This window comes from Chrysemys picta, chromosome 4, assembly GCF_011386835.1.
Source record: "Chrysemys picta bellii isolate R12L10 chromosome 4, ASM1138683v2, whole genome shotgun sequence".
NCBI lineage: Eukaryota > Metazoa > Chordata > Testudines > Emydidae > Chrysemys > Chrysemys picta.
Window position 1 is genome coordinate 17342875 of NC_088794.1, and position 24166 is coordinate 17367040.

Below are 24166 nucleotides of genomic sequence, written 5' to 3' on the forward strand. Positions count from 1 at the left end.
CTGTAAGTCAATCTGAGTTATGCAAGTTACGTAACTGAAGTTGACTTAACTTGGGTTGACTTACAGCAGTGTCTACACCGCGCTGCATTGATGGAAACGCTTTCCTGTTGATGTCTGTACTCCACCTCCCTGAGAGGCAGAAGCTGTGTCAACAGGAGAGTCCTCTCCCATCAACTTAGTGTCTTCACTGGACCCAGTAAAATCGACACCGCTGCATCAATTGCAGCAGTGCCGATTTAGCCGGTAGTATAGACATGGCCTGAGCCTTTGTCCTGCTTTCATCACTAGTGGTCTGACACCAATATAGCTCCATCAGTGCTCAGCCACAGTGTAGACAGGAAAACTGCTATAAACTGCAGTTTGCACTAGTGCAGCTTACACCTACCCATGCTTGAAAACATAAGCTGCACTAGTGCAAAACAAGGCTTGATAGAGGAAACCTGATGCTATGCTGGGGATTTGAACTGCTAACTGAAAATCAGGACACATCCCCACTGTAGCTATGACCTTAGCAACAGTGGGAAATTAAAACATCTAAATCCAGTCACATCCTTCAGGTAATCTGAGCAAAGGCAAAGCATCATTAAACATCTTTGCAGTTTCTAATGAGTATCAGAAATCTGTTTCTATCACATAGATCCTAATCCTATTGTAACGCAGGCAGGATCGGACTGACTGCCTGTTAGCTAAGGCTGTGGACCAGACTCATTTTAGGTCTCTAAGTGGTCTTGGTGCCACTAGATGGGTCAGACCACCACACCCAGGAGATGTGTGGGTTATACTATCACGCTAGCATTCAGTTTGAATAGTATTTTGTAGTACATGGCAGTGCGTTGTTACAAGGCTGACAAAGTGCTACCCCTTGCTAGAAAGATCCATGCCCTAGGAAATCAGATTTTTGGGGGGGCGGAGTGGGGTGCAAAAAGTAGTACTAGTTTCATCTGCTCTGGAAAGCAGTTAGTGACCAGATCACAATAAAGGAGTAGATTTCAACCACATTTTTACATCGCTATTGAGAGTCAGGATGCTATAGTTTCTACAATATTCCTTTTATTCAGAGAAAAGGCTTAAGTACAACACAGAAATTCCAGTTTTTTCATTTGATAAATATGCAGATTGCCAAGTAAAATTCTGTACAACTTGTATAAATACAAAATGATAGGTTTTCAGTGATAGTGACAAAACAGCATTTGGTGATGCACACCTTCTCAGAGCAGAGAATTATTTCCTGAATGGAATAAGCTTGCTTTAAATGCTACCAAACTTATTTTCAGCTACTGAAATATAAAAATAAAGACATTTCATTTAGGCACGGAATCATAGAAGAATTTGCTCACAAGTATAACCATTTTATTGCTTACTTATCAGAAAGTGCTCATAAGGAAACTGAGGTAATTTATTTTGGCTCTCAATACTGGCTTAAAAATTTGATAGTGTGGATTCTGAACACCTGAGTCAGACAGACATCCGCACACTTCACTCTGGGATGCCACACTGAGGACACACTAAATACAAGACTTGGGGTAAGAATAGTTTGGGGTTGTTTTTGTTATTGTTGTTTCTGGAGTTTTTTGGACATGAGAGCAAAGGAACACGGATTATTCTGGAGATTTGAATTAAAAACAGAGGATACATTTGAATTAACAAAAGCCTACAGCAGTTCAATGAGTATCTTTGGCATCATTAATCTGTATTTTAAAAGGGATAATAAGAAACCTCCAAATAGAAATCTCAAAAGGCTCTTGCTCGCAACAGCAAAATCCACAACCCCGAATACAATTGTAGTGGGAGGACTCTGGGATCACGAGAGACGTTTAATGCTATCATATGAGGTTTCCCTCAATTTTTCCATTTTCTTCCAATATGTTCACTGTCTGATGAACAAGTTAGTCATCAGCACTGCCAGAATGACAGGCATCTTTCCTGCAAAACCAAAATAAAGAAAGTTAAAACCAAAGTAAAAATGCACAATATCTTGACTTCACTCTAGATGTTTAGGATAACGAGATTTTTCATTTTATGTTCTGTCTGAAAGATTTGTTTTGTTAATTTTAGAGAGTTACATTAACACAATTATAAACTAATTTCCAATTAAAGCAGAGTTCATGCTGTTTCTTCTCAGAGGCCATGTCCAAAACAGAAAAGAGGCAGAAAAAAATTCATGAGGTTTAATCTGTAATCAAAGTTAGCAAACAGTGATAAGTTAGGTATTACATATCCTAAATACAGGAGAACTGGACTATCTATGCTCCCTCCCCGCAACGCTCAACTGTTTGAGCACTGGAAAGGCGAGGGGGTCATCTATAACATAACGCTGTTTTAGGACATATTAGTTTCTTCCACTGACTAATCACATTATAGAAGAATCTTATTCAACTGTACACCTCAAGAATACTATGTAGAGTACTGTTAAAAAGAGTCAACAGAACCTTTGTAGCACTGTCAGGGCCTAGGGTTTCACAGTGAATCCACAATGAAACACCAACACCTGCTGAGCTCTTCAGCAGAGATTTGTTTAGCATTTCCGGCCTGCTGTATATAAGCTCCACATATACAATTATATTAACTAAAACTTGTAGCATATAGACTTTATATTACTCCTCCTCTACCGAACGAAGTCTCATATTAAGGATATAATCACAGCCTTACACCAGAAATGAAAATCCAAGATGGGCTTTGTATCATTAATATTCTTCTGGAGAAAATATTTGTTCTTATATTATCAAAATGGTAATATACTGAAGTAACGTTTATATATTAAGACAGAGCTGTTATGATAAGTAACATCACAAGATAAGGCACACAATGCATTCGTAACCGCTGTAGTTGACAAAATGGTTACATAGAAATGGAGAATTTAGTAGATATTCACATGTGTCGCATTCAACATATCTGTTCAGGCCAAAGAAGAAAGGTAACCTAAGAAAGTAATTTATAGTCTCAATTTGATATGCTGCATAGTTGTATTATGTTCTTGCAGATAATGGTTCATCAGAACCTCACCATCTTTTCACACTGAAGTAAATATTTTCTGTAAAACCCCTTTCAAGATCCAAGTTAGGTTTTTCCCCCACGTTCCTGTAGATCACTGAAGTGCTGATTTGCATCATATGGGCTGAACAGCAGGAAAGGAGAGAAACTAATTCAATAAAGTATGACTCCAGAATTCAAGAGTAAAAATCAAAGTTGCTTTTGCTTCCTTAAAAGGAGGCTTTTTATATCATTAGAACTCCCAAGAAAACTGATACTGAATATTAGGAAATGTTTTGATGGCAATGGATTTTTTTTTGGAGTGGGGGGGGGGGGAGGGGCAGGGGGAAGTAGTGTAAGCCCTATTACCTGAAACTTTTAAAACTAGCATGGACTAAAATAGTAGAAAAAGTACTGTAGAGAAAAATCCTGCCTTTGCAGGGCCAGGATGATTCAACAGATCCTCTCTCTCTCACACACTTCTATAGTCATCAGGTTAACTGGTTTAAAAAAAAAATCCTTGTTATTTCCATATCATTAGATGATTAACAAAGTGAAAGATTTTTTTTTTAACTAGTTAATGCTATTTACGTCTGCATTTCTTTCAATGTACATAGGGATTTTTTTTTTTAAACTTTCCAAGCACTAGCACAATGAAGCATAGCAGTGTTGCAAACTCTAAGAGAATGTTTAAATTCAAAATTTTTCTAAAATTGTACGTACAATTTTCTATTAAAACTTAATTGTGAAAGAAATCCCATACAAGGTAAAATATATATGCAATCTATCCAGCGGTGCCCCTTTTAAAGGAGGACAGTTTTCCCTTAAGCTTCCTATCAATATTTATATTCATATTTCTGCCAAACATCCCCAGGGGACTGCAGCAAACAGAGGTGTCAAGCTTCAGGTTCACATGATTGGGTGTATAGGATTAATTTATAATTAGTGTGTGCGCTAGTACCCCTTTATTGAACGAAGTCTCAGATTTATTTGAGCATATTGCTCTTCTAGAAAACAGTCAAAAGAGCTATTAATAGTTTGACAAGAGATTGGTCAATATGCAATTTAATTAAAGACAAGTATAAAGCTTTTAAAAGTGTTTCCTAAAAACTGAAGTTAAATCATTGGAAAAACCTATGGCTTTAAATTTTCAGATAACTTAATCGCAGAGACAGTTTTCCAACACAAAAACAATACATGATTTTTTGCTCTAATGTGCGCCCTCTATTTAATAGATAGTTCTGGTTAAAATGTATAGGAGGACAACGAGTTACCTCATTTAAATCCTAGCAAGTCAGTATTTTTCATAGTCTGAGAAAGACTACATAGCAACATGTTACTTGCAAGTCATCTTAATATTGGATTTGTTTTATTCTGGCAGTAAAAGCCCATTTTAAATGCAAGTATCTTTTCTTGTGAACCTCCAACACTAAATATTATTCAAAAATTTTACTAATTGGGCTTCTGAATACAATATGACCTTCAACAAGCACCAGGCTTGACGATCATGACAAAAATGCAACACGTCACAAGCAGCATAAGTGTTGCTTCAAAGGGATAATGTCTAATAGCTCACGACTTGAATTATATTGTGCTTGAGTGCAACTGGTCAATGTACCTCTTCTAAAAAAGCATTAAAGGATATCGAAAATAAAAGGAAAGCTGAAAGTGATACAAAGCAGAAAGGATCTCTAAAGTCAGTTACCTGTGTAGCTGGAGACAGCTACAAATTAACAGTTGTAGGATGCTGCGCATTTCATTAGCTTAAGACATGACATGGGACACCAGGTGTTGTTAAAGGCTTATGATCACTGGCCTTTGCTTACATATGAAGGACAAAATAACTCTCATTTACCCTACAAAAGATATTAGGCAGGTGCTTTGTTGAAATGTCCTGTAAGCTAAGAATGTTTATTATGTGGATGGGAAGATTTGAGGCTCTGCCTACAGAGGTAACAAGCAATACTGTCATTTCTAAGAATGGGAATACAATAAAAAGCAGGTTTCACAGCATCAAGGTGTCTCTAGCAAAGTCAGGGCTAAACACAAAGAAATTTAGATTGAAACTAGATCTTGGGTGCAAATGAAAGACACTTCAGAATCAATGGAACACAAGGGAACTTTAATTTAAATGGCAGTTTTTCATTTTAAAAAGCTTTTACACAGTGTTAATTAGCAGCAAGACAAAATCTCCACTGTGAACGCTGTAGCAAGCAAATCTTGAACAGCAGATCAACAGGATTATGTTTTTAAGTGAGCCATATTCACTTTTTACAAGCTTGAAAATGTTACAGACGATTCTGAAGACTTTCTGGGCCTGAATCTCGGGAGGTCCAGGGGAAAAAGCTCTGAGTCACACACCTAGTTTGTGGATAGCTCAAGTATTCCTATTTTGTTAATGGGAGAAGAAAATCAAAATCGAGAAGACACTTTGGATTGGGGGATTAGGACAGATACACTAAGGCTTGGTCTACACTAACCCCCCAAATCGAACTAAGGTACGCAACTTCAGCTACGTGAATAACGTAGCTGAAGTTCGAAGTACCTTAGTTTGAACTTACCTCGGTCCACACGCGGCAGGCAGGCTCCCCCGTCGACTTCGCGTACTCCTCTCGCCGAGCTGGAGTACCGCAGTCGACGGCGAGCACTTCCGAGTTCGACTTATCGCGTCCAGACAAGACGCAATAAGTCGAACCCAGAAGTTCGATTGCCAGCCGCCGAACTAGCGGCTGGGTATAGACGTACCCTAAGGGTAGGTCTATACTTACGCGATGGTTCGGCGGCAGGCAATCGAACTTCTGGGTTCGATTTATCGCGTCTTGTCTGGACGCGATAAATTGAACCCGGAAGTGCTCGCCGTCGACTCCAGTAATCCTGCTCGGCGAGAGGAGTACGCGGAGTCGCCGGGGGACCCTGCCTGCCGCGTCTGGACCGCGGTAAGTTTGAGCTAAGGTACGTTGACTTCAGCTACGTTATTCACGTAGCTGAAGTTGCGTACCTTAGTTCGAATTGGGGGGTTAGTGTAGACCAGGCCTAAGGCTATGTCCATACCGGAGCTGGAGATGTAGTTTGCAACTCAGGTAGACATAGCCCAGTGCTAGCGTGCTAAAAACAGAAGTGTAGCTGTGGCGGCACGAGTGGCAAGACAGCCTTCCAAGTACAGCACCACTGCAGCTACACTTCTGTTTTTAGCATGCAGGCTCAATCCGAGCTAATGCAGGTATGTCTACACCTGAGCTCAAAGTTACACCTCCAGCTCCAATGTAGACAGACACTAAGTCTCAAACCACCAGACACCGCTCCTTCCCTCCCACTGGCCAAGCTGAATGTGCCCTGATTTTTCCTTTTTACATGGATCTACAGTGTAAAAATGGAGCTTTAATTGTCCTTGGTTGTACAAAGGGAGTGATTTGTAGAAGCTGAAAAAGCTCTAGTGTTCCACTTTTAAAAGACTGCTATGTTGACAGGACAGAAATTGATTTCTATTATCTTAGAAATAAGATTAAGGTATATAGTATGAAAAGGAGTGCGAGCAAAGTACATCAATTCCCTACATTATAGCTGGGGACAGAGGAAAATGAGGTAGTGTAGAACCTTTTTGTACAGTGCTTTTGGGCTGCCTGTGCAGAATTTTGGATCATTTATTCATTTTTCTATCTGTACTGATTTTAAAGTAATATTCTGAAAATTTAATCTAACTGCTGAACTTACTAAGTTGTGCAAAAGGAACTATATGCAGTAAATCTCTGCCATGTTTTCCCCTCCCCCCTCCCCCCCAGGCTGCTGAGGAGATGGGCTGAGGGTTAAATGGATATTTAAGGGCAACTCTTCATAGTATTACACACAAAAGTTCTACGTTAAACATCCTATGTTAAAGGAACATTAATAAGGCTGCAAAGTCAAGCACTCCGTTACAAAAGGCAAGAATTAAGGTTGCCTGTACAACATGAGTAAAGCCCCCATGTCCATACGCATGGTGATCAGTCTTTAGTTATATGATCACCCGCTGTTTTCTCCCCACAGGACCCTTGCCTCACTCAGTGCATAGGACAGATATTACTCACTTAAGGAGCAGCTTATATTTTGTTTAGAAATACGCTTAGAAAAGAGAAGACTAACAGGGGATATGACGGAGGTCTCCAAAAATCACGAACAGTATGAACAAAGTGTTATTTACCTCCCCTCCCATAACACAAGAATCAGGGGTCACCCTATGAAATTAAGAGGCAGTAGGTTTAGCACCAACACAGAGTCAACCTGTGGAACTTGTTGACAGGCCAAAAGTTTAACTGGGATCACAAAAGAATTATGGTAGTTATGTTCATGGAGGATAGTTCCATCAATGGCTATTAGCCAAGATGCTTAGGGATGCAAGCCCATGCTCTGGGTGTCAGCACACCTGCCAGCACCTGAGACTGGGCAACAGGGAATCAATCTCTTGAGAATTGCCCTGTTCTGTTCATTCCCTCTGAATCAACCAACAGTGGCCACTGTAAAAAGACAGAATATTAGACTAGATGGACCATTGGTCTGACCCAGTATGGCCATTCTTATGTTGTGTTTTCTCCTTATTGTACAGCTGTGTCCCCAGGACTTATTTACTTCACTCTTCAAACCCTGCTCTGAAGACAAACATTAATTCTGTTTCTGAATCACTTGGCTACACAGTTGTCACAGAACCTCTGTGAGATAAGGGTGTGGAAGTGCTGACAGGATTGGGGCTTGAGTTTCCACAGCCGTAGGGCTGGGTTTTTTTTGGGGGGGGGGGGGGGGGGCAGGGAATGGTTCAGGCAATTAAGCATGTGTTAGTTTTGCTTTATGTAAGGTGGGGTTACTACGCTTAGCAAGACACATTCAGCTGTAAAGATATAAAACAAAAAAAATGCAAACCAGTTCTATCCTAAACTTTCAGCATCCAATACCGATCTCTGCACAACACAGGATGTCTTCCAGCAAAAGCAAATACAACAAATGCGGTATTCAGCAGCACACTTCACGTTGTTTTTCTTAATGCAGAATAAATTTTCCTGGAATGGCAAAGTAGCATTACACGAAGCATGGGAGAGTTAGAGAAAATAGTCCATTTCAATCACTTAGAAGGTTCTGCACTTGGCTGCTGGTAAAAATTTGAGATGCGATTCTAGAAAAGCCTCTATGTATAGTTGGGAAGTGTCACTGCTTCAGAGCTGCAGTTGTGGAGAGCCATGCCTTTGCTTTCTCCTGGCATGCAAGTAAGAAAAGACGCAGGCTGCTAAACTAAATAAAAATCAGGTAAAACCTCAGAATATATAAGTGCCGGCAGCACTTGAACTACGATAGGAAAGAAAAGGTGAACGACTCTGAAGAATTAGTGAGACATCAGGATCTATTTTGGTAGATTGAATCTGGAGAAAACTGAGGGAGAAGCAGGTCAGAGTATAACAGCCATTAACATATTTGAATAAAGAGGACAATGATCAATTGTTCCCAATGTCCACTGGAAGGCAGGACAAGAAGTAATGGGCTTAATCTGCAGCAAGGGTGATTTAGATTACATATTAGGAAAAACTGTAATGGAAGTTAAGCACTGATTAAGCTTCCAAAGGAGACAGTGGAATCCCCATCACGGGAGTATTTTAAGAAGAGATTGGACACATCTTTCAGGGATGGTCTAGGTGTACTTGGTCCTGCCACAGCACAAGGGCTGGACTTAAAAATGACCTCTCGAGGTCCCTTCCAGCTCTATATTTCTTTGATTCTTTAAGTCAAGCATCTGCCTCATGAGCTTTTATATAGCACCACTGGACAGAACATAATACAAGAAGAGACAAACTAGCTGCTTGGAGTAGATTCCTCACATAGTGAAGCAGTGGGGAAAAAATGGTATGAGATTGAGAAAGTGGAACATTAAATATCTTACGCTATTACTGCATCTTACTATGTACAGTCTGTGCATTGAATTATTTTTAAAGTTTATATTACTTACCAATAGCAATCGTGGTACCAGTGTTCTGCCCTAGAAAGAAAAAACGCAATGTGAGCTGAAGTGTGAAGTTATATGAATGCCAGCTAACTATAGGAATCCATTCATTCATATTGGTGCAACATTTAGTATCTTAAGCCACACGCTAAATTAAATAAATGGACTCAAATTAATACCATCATGCAAATTACAGAATTTATAAAGTATATAGGAAACCATGATCTGATCCCTAGATCTTTCAATATTGAAAGAAGAAAGGCAGCTTTTCCAGGTATTCTATTACTTGTACATTGTAATAGAGGCATGCTGACAGTCCTGAGAATTGATCGGGCAAGTCCTCTATAAAGATTTTCTCTATTTTGAATGAATGCTCTCATTTGCAGAATTCTTGCGCACCTTTCTGAGACCAGAGGGCCCTCCCCTCCAGACACTGTCAGGATCTCATCTGCCAAATTCTGCACTGACCTGATGAACAGCTCTGGGAAAGCTTGAAAGCTTGTGTCTCACCAACAGAAGTTGGTCCAATAAAAGATATTGCCTTACTCACTTTGACTTTCTAATATCCTGGGACCGACATGGCTACAACAAAACACTGCACACAAATTCTGCACTGGTCAGCCACATTTTTACCTACAGCAAACGTCACTAGAGGTGGAGTGTGTGAAAGTGAAATGAATTATATTAAAGAAATAGAATGAATTAAAGAATGCTGTATGTACCTTTAAGTAGAAATGAGAAATGCTGCAAGCTAGGGGGCAGGAAAGCAGACATTAACTGCTTAATGAATTGCCCCACTTAAGGGCCATTGGTGAAGCATTAGCCTCGGATTGATAAGAGTTAATAAGGAAGCAGGATATGCATATTGTGCCCCATGCAAATTTTACAATTTTGATCTCTGTCTCTTTGTTTAGTTCGCACCCTTTTATCTGTATAAATAAGACTGTTTGAATCTTGCATGGAGGCTCACATTATCTGAATGTATTAGCAGAGCGCTGTGCTAATAAACAGAGTGGTCTTGACAAAATTGTGAGTCCTGATTCTAACTTTGACAAGTGTTTGGATCAGCTACCATAAAACATGTAACCACAGGATTAGTGACATCAAGTTATCTGCCAACCTGTACTTATTTGGGAGTAGAGAAGCAGAAACAAGAGAAAAGTGGTATTTTTATTTTGATACTCCTGCTGTCATTACCAGAGGATCAGTGAACTCAAGCCTAACCATTACTTACAGAAAAAAAAGTGAACTGAGTAGACATCTCATCGGAGTGTAGTTTGACACTTGACTACCAGTTAAGCCTGTAGTTGCTTGTGCCATTACTGTGCAGAATTTGGATTGATGGTTTCCTACAGCTGACATTTTATACAGATATACTGAGTGAGCGGGCATCAGCAGGTGGGTATTACTATACACAGACCAGTGGGGGGAAAAAAGTAGCAAAGGAAGAGATAGTTCTGGGTGGGAGACAAGACTACTACAGAGGTACAGAAAGTAATTCTAGCCTCAGGCTTATAATTCACACCTGAGCATATGGGGCATTCAGGTGACCACTACCGTACTTTATGAAGCACTACATATTAAGTGCAAATTGAAGTGCAATAATTGAATGCTCCAGTTCAATGTGTCAACCAAAGTCTCTGCTATCCACCATGAGGATTCTAGGTATCTGATCACAGTGGTTTTTCGCTCCCTTTATAGTCATCAGGTTTACCTGGACTCTTTAGGGCCACTTGGGGTTGCGTTCAAAGTAGGTTCTGCATAAAAAGGAGACTTACAAGAGGATACAGGAGCAACCCACTTCTCTGAATGTGCTGAACAAAGCCACGCCACGCATGGAAAGACCTCAAAGGCGACAAGACAACTAGAGTGATTTTACAATGTTAGTTTGCAACAAAACATGCTAAAAAGACCCAGTCCCAAGATTGCTCCTTTTCTCTCCCATCAAAGGATCGAGCACTACCTCCTAGCACACTACTGACCTACAAAACACAGACAAGCTATTTTGCCCATTTTGTTTTCCTTAAGATTTCTGTTGAGTTTGCACAGTGAAAAAAAAGTGTCCACATGCATTAGGTATATTACTCTTACAGCCATGCCAACAACTAACTCTTTGAACCAGAAGCCATCTACTCCTACAAAAAACAATTAGTACAGTTTTTGAGATGATTATCTTCGGCCAAGTCAACATGCCTGGAGTGCCACACCTCGCTTGGTACATGGTCTGCCCCATTCTCAAAAGCCATCCTCTCATCCCACCTATCCCTCCAAACTGTTCCCCTACCTCCCTTCGTTTGTAAGTTCTCCCAACACACCCCTGCCTTGTGTTTCTTCACTCCAACACCATCCTTCACCCCCTCCAACCTGGTTTGTCCCCTTCATTCCATCCCAACTTCTCCAACCAAGCTTTTTAACTGCTCCTTCCCAGACCAGTCTCAGGCCTGTACTTCGCTCCATCCTCCTCTTCCTGTTGGACCCAGGTGATCCTATCAAGGCTGTTTAACCTGGGCATCTACAAGACTGTCACCCCTGTCTCTTTCCCCTCTGGCTGCCTCAGCCGAGTCTCTTGCAGGTTCCGCCTCTTCCTTTTGACTTTGGCTTCGCTCTGGACTCATGCCCGCAGTGCTATGCAATGACTGGAGAAGCATATCAGCTGCCACTGGACATGGTGTGAGGAATGCCAGGAGTTGGGAGTCTTGGTGCCACAGGTGATTAATACAGATCATGCTATCATCACTCCAAGAGCTAGAACCATACTGGAGAGGATCCTGAAGATGCCATCCGCTGCCAATACATGGAAAACCTGAAACAGAAGCCAGACCAGGGCAAGACATTCGAGAGGACGTGCAAGTGGGACCCCAGCAACCACTTCCTCCCTGGGGGCAGCTTCACCCGATTTGCCGACTGGAAGTTCATCCACAGGGCCCAGCTCAACTGCATCCCACTGAATGGGGCTGTCCGGGACAAGTGATGAAGGAAGCATGGCTTCGCCAATGAGACGCTACCCCACGTCCTGTGTAGCTGCAAGACCCATTCAAGAGTTTGGCAGCTGTGACAACGCCATCCAAGATCGCCTGGCCAGGGCCATCCCACCGCCCCTGGGGAAGGTTGCCTTGAACTCGGCTGTCAGTTCCGGGGATGGCGAACTGCGACCAGACATCGTCATCACCAACGAGGACCGAAAGATCAGCATGGTGGACATCACAGTGCCCTTCAAGAACAGGACCCCGGCCTTCCACAATGCTCGAGTCCGAAAGGTAGAGAAATACGGCCCTCTGGCTGAAACCTTGAGCGCTAAGGGTTACCAGGTCCTGACACATGCACGGATAGTCGGAGCCACGGGCACATGGGACCCCAGTAATGAGCGAGTGCTAAGAAAATGCAGAATCGGTCAATGCACTTGGCTGATGTGGCAACTCATGGTGTTGGATGCCATCAGGTGGTCGAGGGACATCTACATAGAACACATCACCGGACATCGGCAATACCAGGAGAGAGGAGCTGAAGTGCTCATGAGAAGCGCAGTCAGGAAAGTAACAAATCCTTTCCTCATGGACTGTATTTTCTAAATGGACAACCAACTTAATTCTCAAGTACTGAGGGACAGCCGCCATTCATTGATATATTTCGCTTTTCACAACCAAATCTCTGTACAACTTTTCATGAGTGATGTACCCGAGTACTAATATCTAAACTGTATTGTTAAATCTACTCACCTAAGTTTGGGTTATTGCTGATTATGTGCTCGATGTATCATATGACTTTTAAAAACTAACTTTATATTTGTGGATAATCTAAGCACTATACCCAGACGTATTAGCAGGAGTATTGTAAGCAAGACACGAGAAGTAATTCTTCTGCTCTACTCTGTGCTGATTAGGCCGCAACTGGAGTATTGTGTCCAGTTCTGGGCACCACATTGCAGGAAATATGTGGACAAACTGGAGAAAGTCCGGAGAAGAGTGACAAAAATGATTAAAGGTCTAGAAAACAGGACCTATGAGGGAAGATTGATAAAATGGGGTGTGTTTAGTCTGGAGAGGAGAAGACAGAGGGGACATAACAGTTTTCAAGTACATAAAAGATTGTTACAAGGTAGAGGGAGAAAAATTGTTATTCTTAACCTCTGAGGATAGGACAAGAAGCAATGGGCTTAAATTGCAGCAAGGGTGGTTTAGGTTGGACATTAGGAAAAACTTCCTATCAGAGGGTTAAGCACTGGAATAAATTGCTTAGGGAGGTTGTGAAATCTCCATCATGGGGGGTTTTAAGAGCAGGTTGGACGAACACCTGTCAGGGATGGTCGAGATAATACTTAATCCTGCCGTGAGTGCAGGGGATTAGACTAGATGACCTCTCGAGGTCCCTTCCAGTTCTGTGATTGTATATACAGACTTTTTCCAAACTATGCATTAAATAATTTTTTTTAACATTTAACATTAGTGTTAATAAAATTTGTGTGTGTTATGCCTATGACAAAAAGGGGACACAGACACTCAAACTTTACTTTTGAGTAGCCATGTTATAATGATGTAATAAGCTTCCTAGACATTAGCATATAAAATGTTCAACACAACTGCTTATACTTACGTAGACAGGTTGGCAAAGATGGAAACCATGAATTGTTAGCTTCACATTTAACTGAACTGCTACCCTTCAGAGTGTAGCCAGAATCGCATTCAAATATTACGGTGTTTCCATATGAATAATGGAGTCCATACCCAGATTGCTTTTTTCCATTTTTGACTTCTGGCTCTGGACACTTGACCACTGAAAATTAAAAGTACCAGCATAAGAATGTTTTGCACAGGAAGCATTTTTTGGAGGGGGGGGGGGAGAGAAGAGGAGGAGAAGGGGGTAGAGGAAAGAAGAAAAAGCCCTGATACTTGACTACAGCAGGTAAAATATATTTTAAAATGCAGTTATACAACTTTGGATCTTTCCGTTTAAAAAGATGTTAGTCTACATACAGCACAACACCCAACTGTATGGGTATCAGCCCTCCCTAGTAAACTGCACGAGTTAATCATCATCATTTTATGAAGCCATCAGGAATTTGGGTCAAGCTACAAGAGATCTACATACAATGACTTTCTGGAACTGAACTTCGCTGCTTTTGGGGGAGTTAACATTAAGTAGCCATGTGACCAACCTGCCTAATGCCTCTGAAAAAGCCTCCTTCCCAGCTGTTAGACTGGGTAACTCAGCAAGAATAAAAGCAAGTTGTTGCAGCTGCTTGAATATCATTGTACATAAATGCTTTGTTAGCTAAATGCAATAGTGTGCGTGAGCACTGCCGTCCCCCAAATGAGGATTGTACAATGACCTTTATTTCCCCCTCCTAAGAACTTTATGGCTGTGGTATGAACTCACAGAAGCCTGAGCCTTCACTGTCAAGGAGCCCTCCCAGAGAGTTCTGAAAAATATGGTTCCCAAACAATCCTGCTTCTCAGGCTCTCTCTCCCCATCCCCTTTAGCACTGAGTAGTAGGGTACTGGCATAAAAGCAAAACCTTAGTTTAAGAGTTTCTCTCCACCTAAAAATAAACTCTTTGTGACATGAGAATTAAATGCAGTCTTGGAACACTGAAGGGAGACAAAAAAAAATACAAGATATATTAGAGGCAAAAATGGTTTCCAGGAGTGATTTATGAACTGTCCGTCATTCTTTAATTTCCAACAGTAACTAGTTATCATGATACGTATTTAGGGGGACTAAGCACTAGCTGAATTTCCTCAGGTTTATGGGTTTACTTAACAATCAAAATATACTTTTTCCTGGAAGGAGATGGTAGAATAAGAAGAGGAAAAAAACAGATGCTACTAACCTTTGCATTCAGGAGCAGGTCCACTCCACTGTCCATTGACATTATCTTTTGTTGTACAATGAATGGAGGCCTCTCCAATAAGAGAGAAGCCCTGGTCACATTTGTAAGTTACCGCTGAGCCAAAGGAAAACTCTTGTACAGTCTGACCAGTATGGGATCCATGGGTGATACCAGGAGGTGGAAGACAAGGTATTGCTGAAGCAAAGAATGTCAACATGAAAATTAAAGTTTACATTGAAGGTGAACTGAAAAGAGTTTCACTAAGAAAGTTGTCTCAGCTCCCCCCAGAAAGCTATTTAGCCATTTGGAAGGGTACTTAACATTGCATTTTAACATTTGAAGTAAGACCCCTTTCAGATTCTGAAGGTTTTTCTGCTTTTAGGCTTGACCGAACCTACTACGTCCATTGCTCAAGGAGGATGCTCCATAAAACACCAGCTCTGGAAGAAGACCTTAACCGAGTGTGCCCCTTCCCAACATTAGCTTCAGGGAGCCAGAACCTCTTGCCCAGCATCTCTAGAGGTAGTATTGTTCCACCAGCAGAAAACTAAGCTAGGACACTGCTTGTAGCAGCAGCTGATTCTAGACTGGACGTCAGCAGCATGATTGAAGTTAGAGGCAAATTAATTGTGATTCACTCCCAAAGAGCCTCAGATTAAGTGGACAGTCAGGTTTGGGAAGGGTCAAAACTTCTTGAAGTCATTATCATGCCTTTTACTTAGGGCTTGGCTACACTTGCAGATGTAGAGCGCCAGGAGTTAAACCAGCCCTCAGAGACAGCAGCAGGGAAAGCACTGCTGTGTGTTCACACTGTCAGCTGCAAGTGCAGTGGCATGGCCAGGCCACATTAGCAGCTCTTGCAACGCCACAGAGAGCAGAGCATTGTGGTAGCTATCTCAGTGTGCAAGTGGCTGCAGCGTGCTTTTCAAATGTGGGGGAGAGGGGAGTGTGACAGGGAATGTGTATGTGGAAGGAGAGACTGTGTTTTGGGGGACAGAGAGTGTGTCAGCATGCTGTCTTGTAAGTTCAGACGACAGCAGCAGGGGGAAAGGGGAAACCCCGACATCAGCCCCCACTCCCTGCCTCTCTCACATGCACACGCCTGCCTCTGCAGCAGGAGCATCCCACAGTAATGTTTTGCCATGTGTCCTGGAGCAGATAAGCATGCCGGCTGTCAGAAACGGAGCTTTGAAAGGGGATATCCACATGCCTGCAGCTGAGTTCAAAACGATGACGAGAGTGGCCACTTGACTTCAAGGGATTATGGGATGTTTCCGGAGGCCAATTACAGCACAGTAATGGAACACACCCTCCACACTGACACCCCGGCATTTCAGCCAGGTCGCATCAAGCTCTATGCTTCTCATGGAGGTGGATTACCAGGGGTGTTCCAGCTCTAACTGCCTTGCCAGTGTGAATACCTCAGGAGTTAGGGCGCCCAGGACTGATTTAATGCGCTCTAACTTGCAAGTGTAGACACGGCCTTTGTGAACAGCAGGATTACACAGATACAACAGTGAAGAGGAGCCATGAGGCCTGTTGGATTATGTATATTAAACAGTGCCAGGTGAACAATCTGAAAGGGACTTTAAAAAAAAATTGATTCTGTAGGAGTCATCCAAACACCATGAAGAACCACAGTATAATTTCATTCCTCCCCGAAGTCAACTGCCATTTGGATTAAATGGCAAAGAAACAGAGACTCCTCGGAAGCACCAGCTATGCTGCACCATCTCCAGACATGAACCGTTCTTAAAACCATTCGATTAGTTTACCTTCGCAATGTGGAAGCTCCTTATCCCAATCAACTCCATTTCCCACAACCACACATTGGGCAGAAGTCGGTCCATTTAATCTGTACCTAAAGCAAGAAAAAGGGTTCAAGTTTGTTACTCATGTAAGCAAAGAGCTAGTTAACCATCCAGAAAGATGGAACATGGTTTCTTTCTGCCAGTAGGTGGAGACAAACCATTGAAAAAGGGACACATCTAACACCATAGGACCAAGGAACACTAAGGCCAGGTCTATACTACCCATGTATATCGGTATATATACACACACACACGGTTTCTGCCTGCCATCTTTCTGTGAGGAACAGTCACCCAATAGTAGTTGAGGGGGCAACTAACCTAGTTTGAGAGAGAGCCAGGCAAGTTTATGGGTGCAATTATATGATGGGGTTGCTTGTGATGGCAGGGCTCCGCAACCCCAGGGTGTGTTTCCAGTGTGTGTGTTATGTTCCTAACAGCTCATGCTTCAGGATTTTAGCTAGTCCCCTGCAGCAGTCAGGCAGGGATTCCCCACCCAATGTATTCTGAGTTGGTTTCTTTTATCTCCTTCCTTTGAACCATCAGGGATGGCCATGGCTGACGATGGGACACTGGATGGGGAAGGCCAGGACTTGGAGGTGGCATCAAGGACTCTCACCTCAGTGCTTGGCTTGCTGGTTCTTGCTCACATGCTCAGGCTCTAGTATGTGGGGTTGTTAAGTGATTTCCCCCAGGTCAGATTGGCAGTGACATTGGGGTGAGTCTTTTTGCCTTCCTCTGTAGCATGTGAGTACAGGTCACTCGCCAGGATTATCTCATATCTCACTTCAAAATCTCTCTGCCATGACAGGGGCCCAAGGAATTTGTACATTTAAGGCCTCCTAGTCTCTGCCCATAGCACATAATGGTCTAAGCTCCGGTGGGCTGTAGCATTTTAGACTAATTTTGGTTGAGTTTCGTATGTGGGTCCCTGGGAAGCGTTGGTGGCCTGTGATATACAAGAGGTCAGACTGGAGGATCTGATGGTCCCTTCTGGTCTTAAACTTTGAGACCTCAAAAATCCAAAACACCCCTGCTCAATGCAATGAAGTCACAAGCTATTTTTGATTCCCCAAGGCTTGGCACATTAACCCATAGGGACAAATGCAACAAATGCACCCGAGGCTATCCTGGGTAATACTGACATCTACAAGGGAGGTACAGACAAATATTTGCTATTGTAGAGCAGGAAGAGGTCAATATTCTGCCACTAGCTCCCAGCACTCAGACAGAAACCCCTGTAACAAGGGAGAGATGGCACAGGTCAGTAAGTGCCACATGACCCCTGAGGTGGGACTCTCAATCTCATAAAACAACCCCTGCTGGATGATCCCCTGAGGGCTCTAGGCTGGGATCTTCAAAAGCACCTGAGCGAGTCAGGTGCCCATCTCCCATTGCATGACAACCGCAGCTGGGTGGCTCTCTTCCTTCAACTCCTTTGAAAAAAATCACAGGTGTAATTCTTGATACAGATTTATAGCACACCACTCACTTCTGTCCTTGAAGTTAAGCAGGCTTTCTAGTCTCATTTTGCCAGATGTCACCAGCAGTTTCACACCAGTCTAGAGTCTGTTAATTAGTCAAAAGAAGCAACTTGCCACTCACCCTTCATTACAGGAGAAGTTTGCTGTTGCACCAAACCGGAGATCCATGAAATGAACTCTGCCATTTTCTAGTTCTAGTTGTTTACATGGTCTTCCTAGAAGAGAAGAAGACTAATATTAGCGTTACCTCATATTACCTTAACGGGAGAAAGGGGATATGTTAACTTGCACCCCCTAACATAGCAAATACCATGGCAGATCAAAGCCAATGGTATTGGAGTCCACTATTTGTCCTGTACAACAGCGGTCAGCACCAAAGGCTACAGAGGAAATCTTACAACCCACATTATGGATAATTTTGTAACATGCCCAGGGGAAGTGAGGACAAGTGGAAGTGGGATGATGCTTCCTAATCCCACACAGAGAATGGTTGCCTTATATCCTGAATCAAGATAATTAAGTTCCCCTTGCAGATTTAGCATAAGTGCAAATATTCCTATTGTCGGAGAATAACAGAGGAGGGGGAATGTACAGCAAGTCAGATACTTTATTTTCTCTAACAATTGCTTAGAGAGAGAGAGCGCGCGCTAAACAGGTCTCTCTACAAGTAAACAATTAAAGCAAACCTTTATACCTTTCATTACAGACAATAATAAGCAACAGGTGCATTTTGTTTATACATAGGTCATCTTGATATCTTCTTTTTCTCACTTGTTTTGACTCTAGTCTACATACAATATTTTCTACACAAGGTCGCAACAACATCTCACACAGTTCTTTCCCACTCACCTCACACAATCCTCGCTTCTACAAATCTCGCGTTATTAGGGTTACAGTTAGTTCGTTAGCAAGAGTCAGGCTGTCATGCATTGCATCCCCTTCCTGACAGTTCTTTCTCTGCTTCCACACTATTGTACCTCCTAAAGACCAGATCCTGAAAACTCATATGCATAACTATATTCATGTGGGTAGACCCATTGACCTCAACCGGCAGCAATTACAAATAAAAAGCAACATAATACATGGAAAAAAGGATAGATGGCATAAGTTACGAAATGTAAAAATTGATATGGGAAGCTAAAGACATCAGTGAAAGAGTCACAACTGGCATGGTTACAGACAATAAGGAGAAGGTTTTGCAGTTCCTTAGGAACAAAAAAAATCCTACTGTAAGAGAATGTACACATGTCCACACCCTAGAGACTGCTGTAATAACCTTTGTACAAAGTATGCCTTGTGAGGTATCTGAAAATGTAGAGTTTACTGGTCAATAGTGTCCTGATAAAATGCATGGCAACACTGTATGTGAAGTTAAAAGATTTCCCTGTATAATGTTTACTTATGTTGCAAACCACAGCACAAGTTGGCAAACAGGTCTGTCTCAAAGGAATGTGTGCTCTGCTTAATTTGCATTTAAGCAGTCATCAAGCAAGGAAAAGCAGCAGGGAAGATCTTCCTCTATAGACTAGGGTGACCAGATATCCCCATTTTATAGGGACAGTCCCGATTTTGGGGTCTTTATCTTATATAGACTCCTATTACCCCCCGCTCCTATCCCGTTTTTCCACTTTTGCTGTCTGGTCACCCTACTATAGACCTTTTGTCAGCTTGGAATGTTTTCCAAGGGGCAGGACTGACACCATAATAAAGGAGGGACAAACACTCCCAGGCACCCCTCCTCCCTCTCACTCTGTCCATCGAATCACTGCACTAGAAGAGACAAAGGAAGCAGCCACTAAGCTGAAGAAGGGGTCCTCAACTAAGAAGTTTGGTCAGTAAGACTGCTGGGAGCATGTGGTAAGAAAACTTTTATTTTGAGTTTAACATAGTTCGTTAACTTGGGCACCAGTTGTATTTTATCTTGACTTCTCTTGTAACCATTTCGGACTTATGCCTCATTACTTGCCTTCACTTAAAACCTCTTTGTAGTTAATAAACTTGTTTGATCTAATCCAATGTGTTTAAACTGCAGTGTTTGTGAAACTCTATTTGGGTAACAAGGTGTTAACATATTTCTATTGAAGAAATACAGACTTGATATGAATTTGTATTGTCCAGGAAAGGGCTGGGCAATACAAGACCTACTTCTCTGGAGGGAAAAAAGACAAAATGAATACTAGGAGTTTGTTGGGGTCACCCTGCAGTATAACCAAGGCTGGTGAGAGCCAAGGTATGACTGGCTGAGACACAGCCTCCAATGTACAAGTAACTCCCAGCTGTTTGTGAGCAGTCCAGACTGGAGCTACAGCAGCAAAGCATTGTAAAGGGCACCCAGGTTAGAGGACAGAGGTGACATTCTCATTCGTCTGGATGATACATTGAGTATACCACGCCTAGTTACTAAATGGAGATGGTAAAACAATTATGATGCAGGAAAGGCAGGAGTGTTCAGTAATTATTTCCCTTTTGTATTTGGAAAGAAGCATGACAACATAGTCTCATCATAAGAGTATGATGAAGTACTTTCATGTCTATTAGTAATTAAGGAGGAAGTTAAACTACATCTACTAGGGATAAACATTGTTAAATCAAAATCTTGGGATAACTTGCACCCGAGCATTCTAAAAAGTTGGCCAAGGAGATCTCTAGTCCACTGATTAACTTCTAATAAATCTTGGAGTACCAGGAAATTGAAGAAGAATGGAAGAGCGCTGATCTTGTGCCAGTATTCAAAAAGGACAAGCAGAATGACCTAGGTAACTATGTACTAGTCAACATGATCTCACTCACAGGCATAATAATGTAAAGGTATTGTGGGATTCATCAATTCTAAGGGCAAATGTATTCTGACCTCTTGAGCAGTGTAGGCAGGGCCAGCTCCAGGCACCAGCGTAGCAAGCAGGTGCCTGGGGCGGCCAATGAAGAGGGGGGGTGGCACGTCCGGCCACGGGGCCGTCACTCCCTCTCAGAGCGAAGGACCTGCTGCCGAATTGCCGCTGTAGAATGAAGTGGCGGTAGAGCTGCTGCCGAGCACGGCTTTTTTTTTTGGGGGGGGGGGGGGGGGGTGTTGCAAAAACGCTAGAGCCGGCCCTGAGTGTAGGGCCAAATTTTCCCAATTCATAAGGAATTAAGAACAGAAATATAATTAATACCAATCAATATGGTTTTATGGAAAATCAGGTTTGTTTGATAAACCTGACCTAGTTCTTTGTAGTTACAAATTTGTTCGATAAATGTAACTGATGTAATATACCTAGACTTTTGTAATCTGTTTGACTTAGTACCACACAACATTCTAATTAAAAATTAACACTTCAGTATCAATAGAGCACAAGTTAAGTGGAATAAAAGTTGGCTAAGAGGGTGAGGTAATATCTTTTATTGAACCAACTTCTGTTGGTGAGAAACTTTCAACTTTTCACAGAGCTCTTCTTCAGATTTGGAATACATTTCCAGACGAAGAATTGTGGCGTGTAAGCTCGAAAGCTTGTCTCTCTCACCAACAGAAGTTGGTCCAATAAATGATATTATCTCACCCACTTTGTCTCTCTAATATCCTGGGACTGACATGGCTACACCACCACTGCAGGGAATATAGCATATATAGTCTTGAGATGAGGAAACTTGCAAATATCTTATTGTACTCTTAGCAATGAAGCCAAGAGAAGTATTCTCTAAGTTTTGTTATTAATTAGTATTTTGTCCAAGTTTGTAACACACATTATTCAGTAATGGGTTTACTTTTAGTACAGTGAATTCAGTATATTTCCTTATCAGGGATACAGCAACTACAATTTTTCAAAAAAGACAGACACTTGCCACACCAACGTGTTTTACTTTATTCTAACAGGTTTCAGAATGGTAGCCATGTTAGTCTGTATCAGCAAAAACAACTAGGAGTCTTTGTGGCACCTTAGAGACTAACAAATTTATTTGGGCATAAGCTTTCATTGGCTAAAACTGACTTCATCAGATGCATGGAGTGAAAAATACAGCAGAGAGGTATAAATACACAGCATATGAAAAGATGGGAGTTGCCTTCTTTTCATATGCCAACAGAAGAGAGATACCCAATAGAAAAGAGATTCCTAACTGTGTCAAGATGTCTTGCACATCAATTGAAATGGAAAAGCAACAAAGATACTCACCTACACAAAACTCAGGGTCTACTGACCATGTTGAATTTGCAAGACATGTAACATAAGGAGACTTTCCAGAGCCCAACATGTATCCTGGGCGACAGGAGTATTTCAGTTTGGTCCCAACAGGATAGGAATTGTTCACTACCCCAGGCAGCTCAGCAAAACTCAATCTTGGAGGAGAATCACAAATGCCTAGCAATAGAGACAGACAAGGAAGGGAAAAAGTTAACTACGAAAGACATTCAGTAGTTTGTTGTAACGGAACACTTGTTTTTGAGAAGCCACAAATGATTTTATTGGGGACAATTTGGATGTACTTGTTTTCATTAGAGCCTTGAAGCTAGTTTACTGAATGGCCTTGATACAAAACTGCAGTACATTCAAATTTTACATTATTTACCATGTATCCTTCACCCTGGGCATGTAAGGTAATGCAAGGTAAGTACATTGTGCAAAACAGGACATTCCTCCACCTCACAGAGCTTATGATCTAATGCAGGACAGGCTCAGCGAGACTGTTGCAACCATACAGAGTGACATGAAAGAAGGTGACGTACAGGACAAAAGAGACCAAGAGTACATGAAACATGTATGGGGTTAGAAACAAGTGAGAACAGCTGGTGGAAAGCTCTCTCTGAGACAGCGGACTTTCATATTTCTCATGAGATGCATGGAAACTGTATGACAGGCATGAGGACAAGTGCCAATGAGAAGCAAAGTCAGGAAAGTAACTGAAATTCTTCCCGATGTTCTGTATTGTATTGTCTAAGGGGCAACCGATCCTAAATTCTCAATTACTGAGGGACAATCTTTACTCCTTACTATATTTGCTTTCCACAAGCTACTCTTAGTATAACCTTTTATGGGCAATGTACCCAAAGAATTGGATGCTAATACCTTAATCGTATCACTGAATTTATTAACCTTAATTTGGGATACTGCAGATTATGTACTATATGGACCTTATGACTTTCAAACCAAATTTTGTAATTTGGGGTAATTTAAGCGATATACCCAGATGTACAGACACGTTTTTCTTACCCTGTGTATTAGATCATTTTAACATTTGCTTTAATAAAGTTTTATATCTATTTCTGTACAGTCACAAACCTAAGACTACAACAGGGGAACTTGCTCATTTTATAATCTTTAGGCGTTTTATACCCCAAACTTCGTTTTACTGACACTGGTACAGCTACAACAGCTGCACCTTTACCTGCTGTTCGAAGTGGCTTTCCCCCGCCCCAACCACGGACAGGAGACACCCCCAGCAACAGGCTCTGGGCATTAACACTCACCAACGGGGCAGAGTTTAACCTCCCAGGCTGAGATGCGGAGCCCGCCCCAGGTGCCGGGCGGGGACTCTGGGCTCCGCTCCCCGCCCGGCACCGATGGAGGGGCAGGCGGAAGAGAACCGAGGGGATTCTGTGCCCGGGCAGGGGCCGCCTGTGGCCCCCTCCACCAAGCCCCACTCACCGCGAGCCCGAGGCAGGGGCAGCAGCAGCAGCAGCGCCAGGAGCCCCCAGACGCCCGGCGGGCAGCGCAGAGCCGAGACCATGGCGGGGCCGGCGGGAGGAGATGCGCAGTGAAGGCGACGGAGCGGACCCAGGACGATGCTGCTTCGACGACGAACCCGCGGGGACTGACTCAAGAAGCGGCCCCGGCGCCTGCCGTCAGCTGAGCCAGCGGGGGCGGGGCCAGCAGCGGGGGGCGGGGTCTGCAGGCTGCGGGGCGGGGCCTGTGTCGCTGCTCACACCGGGCGCTCGCTGCCTGTGCCGCGGGGCGGGGCTGCGGGGTCAGCCCAGCGATCGGCGCCCGCCCCGGGCTCCAGCCCCTGCACCCACCGCCCCAGCTCGGCCGCCGCCAGCAGCCGCCGCCGCTCCCCCGGGCCGCTCCGCCCCATCGCCTCTCACGGGCACACACGGCCCGGCTGTGTCCCGTGGCGGGCCGGCGCCACTTCCCCCTGTCCCGGCGCT

General features: G+C 42.9%; 1 protein-coding gene across 1 annotated transcript; it reads right to left on the reverse strand.

Annotated features, from left to right (window-relative positions):
• Positions 1 to 1033: 1033 nt before the first annotated feature.
• LOC101943731 (complement component receptor 1-like protein) lies at positions 1034 to 23886 on the reverse strand. The gene is made up of 8 exons (XM_065594584.1): positions 23667 to 23886; positions 22197 to 22382; positions 18170 to 18263; positions 16532 to 16617; positions 14757 to 14951; positions 13520 to 13699; positions 8936 to 8965; positions 1034 to 1923 (listed from the first exon to the last, which is right to left on the reverse strand). Exons 1-8 carry the CDS (start codon positions 23746 to 23748, stop codon positions 1868 to 1870), a joined length of 909 nt encoding a protein of 302 aa, XP_065450656.1. The 5' UTR covers positions 23749 to 23886; the 3' UTR covers positions 1034 to 1867.
• Positions 23887 to 24166: the final 280 nt, after the last annotated feature.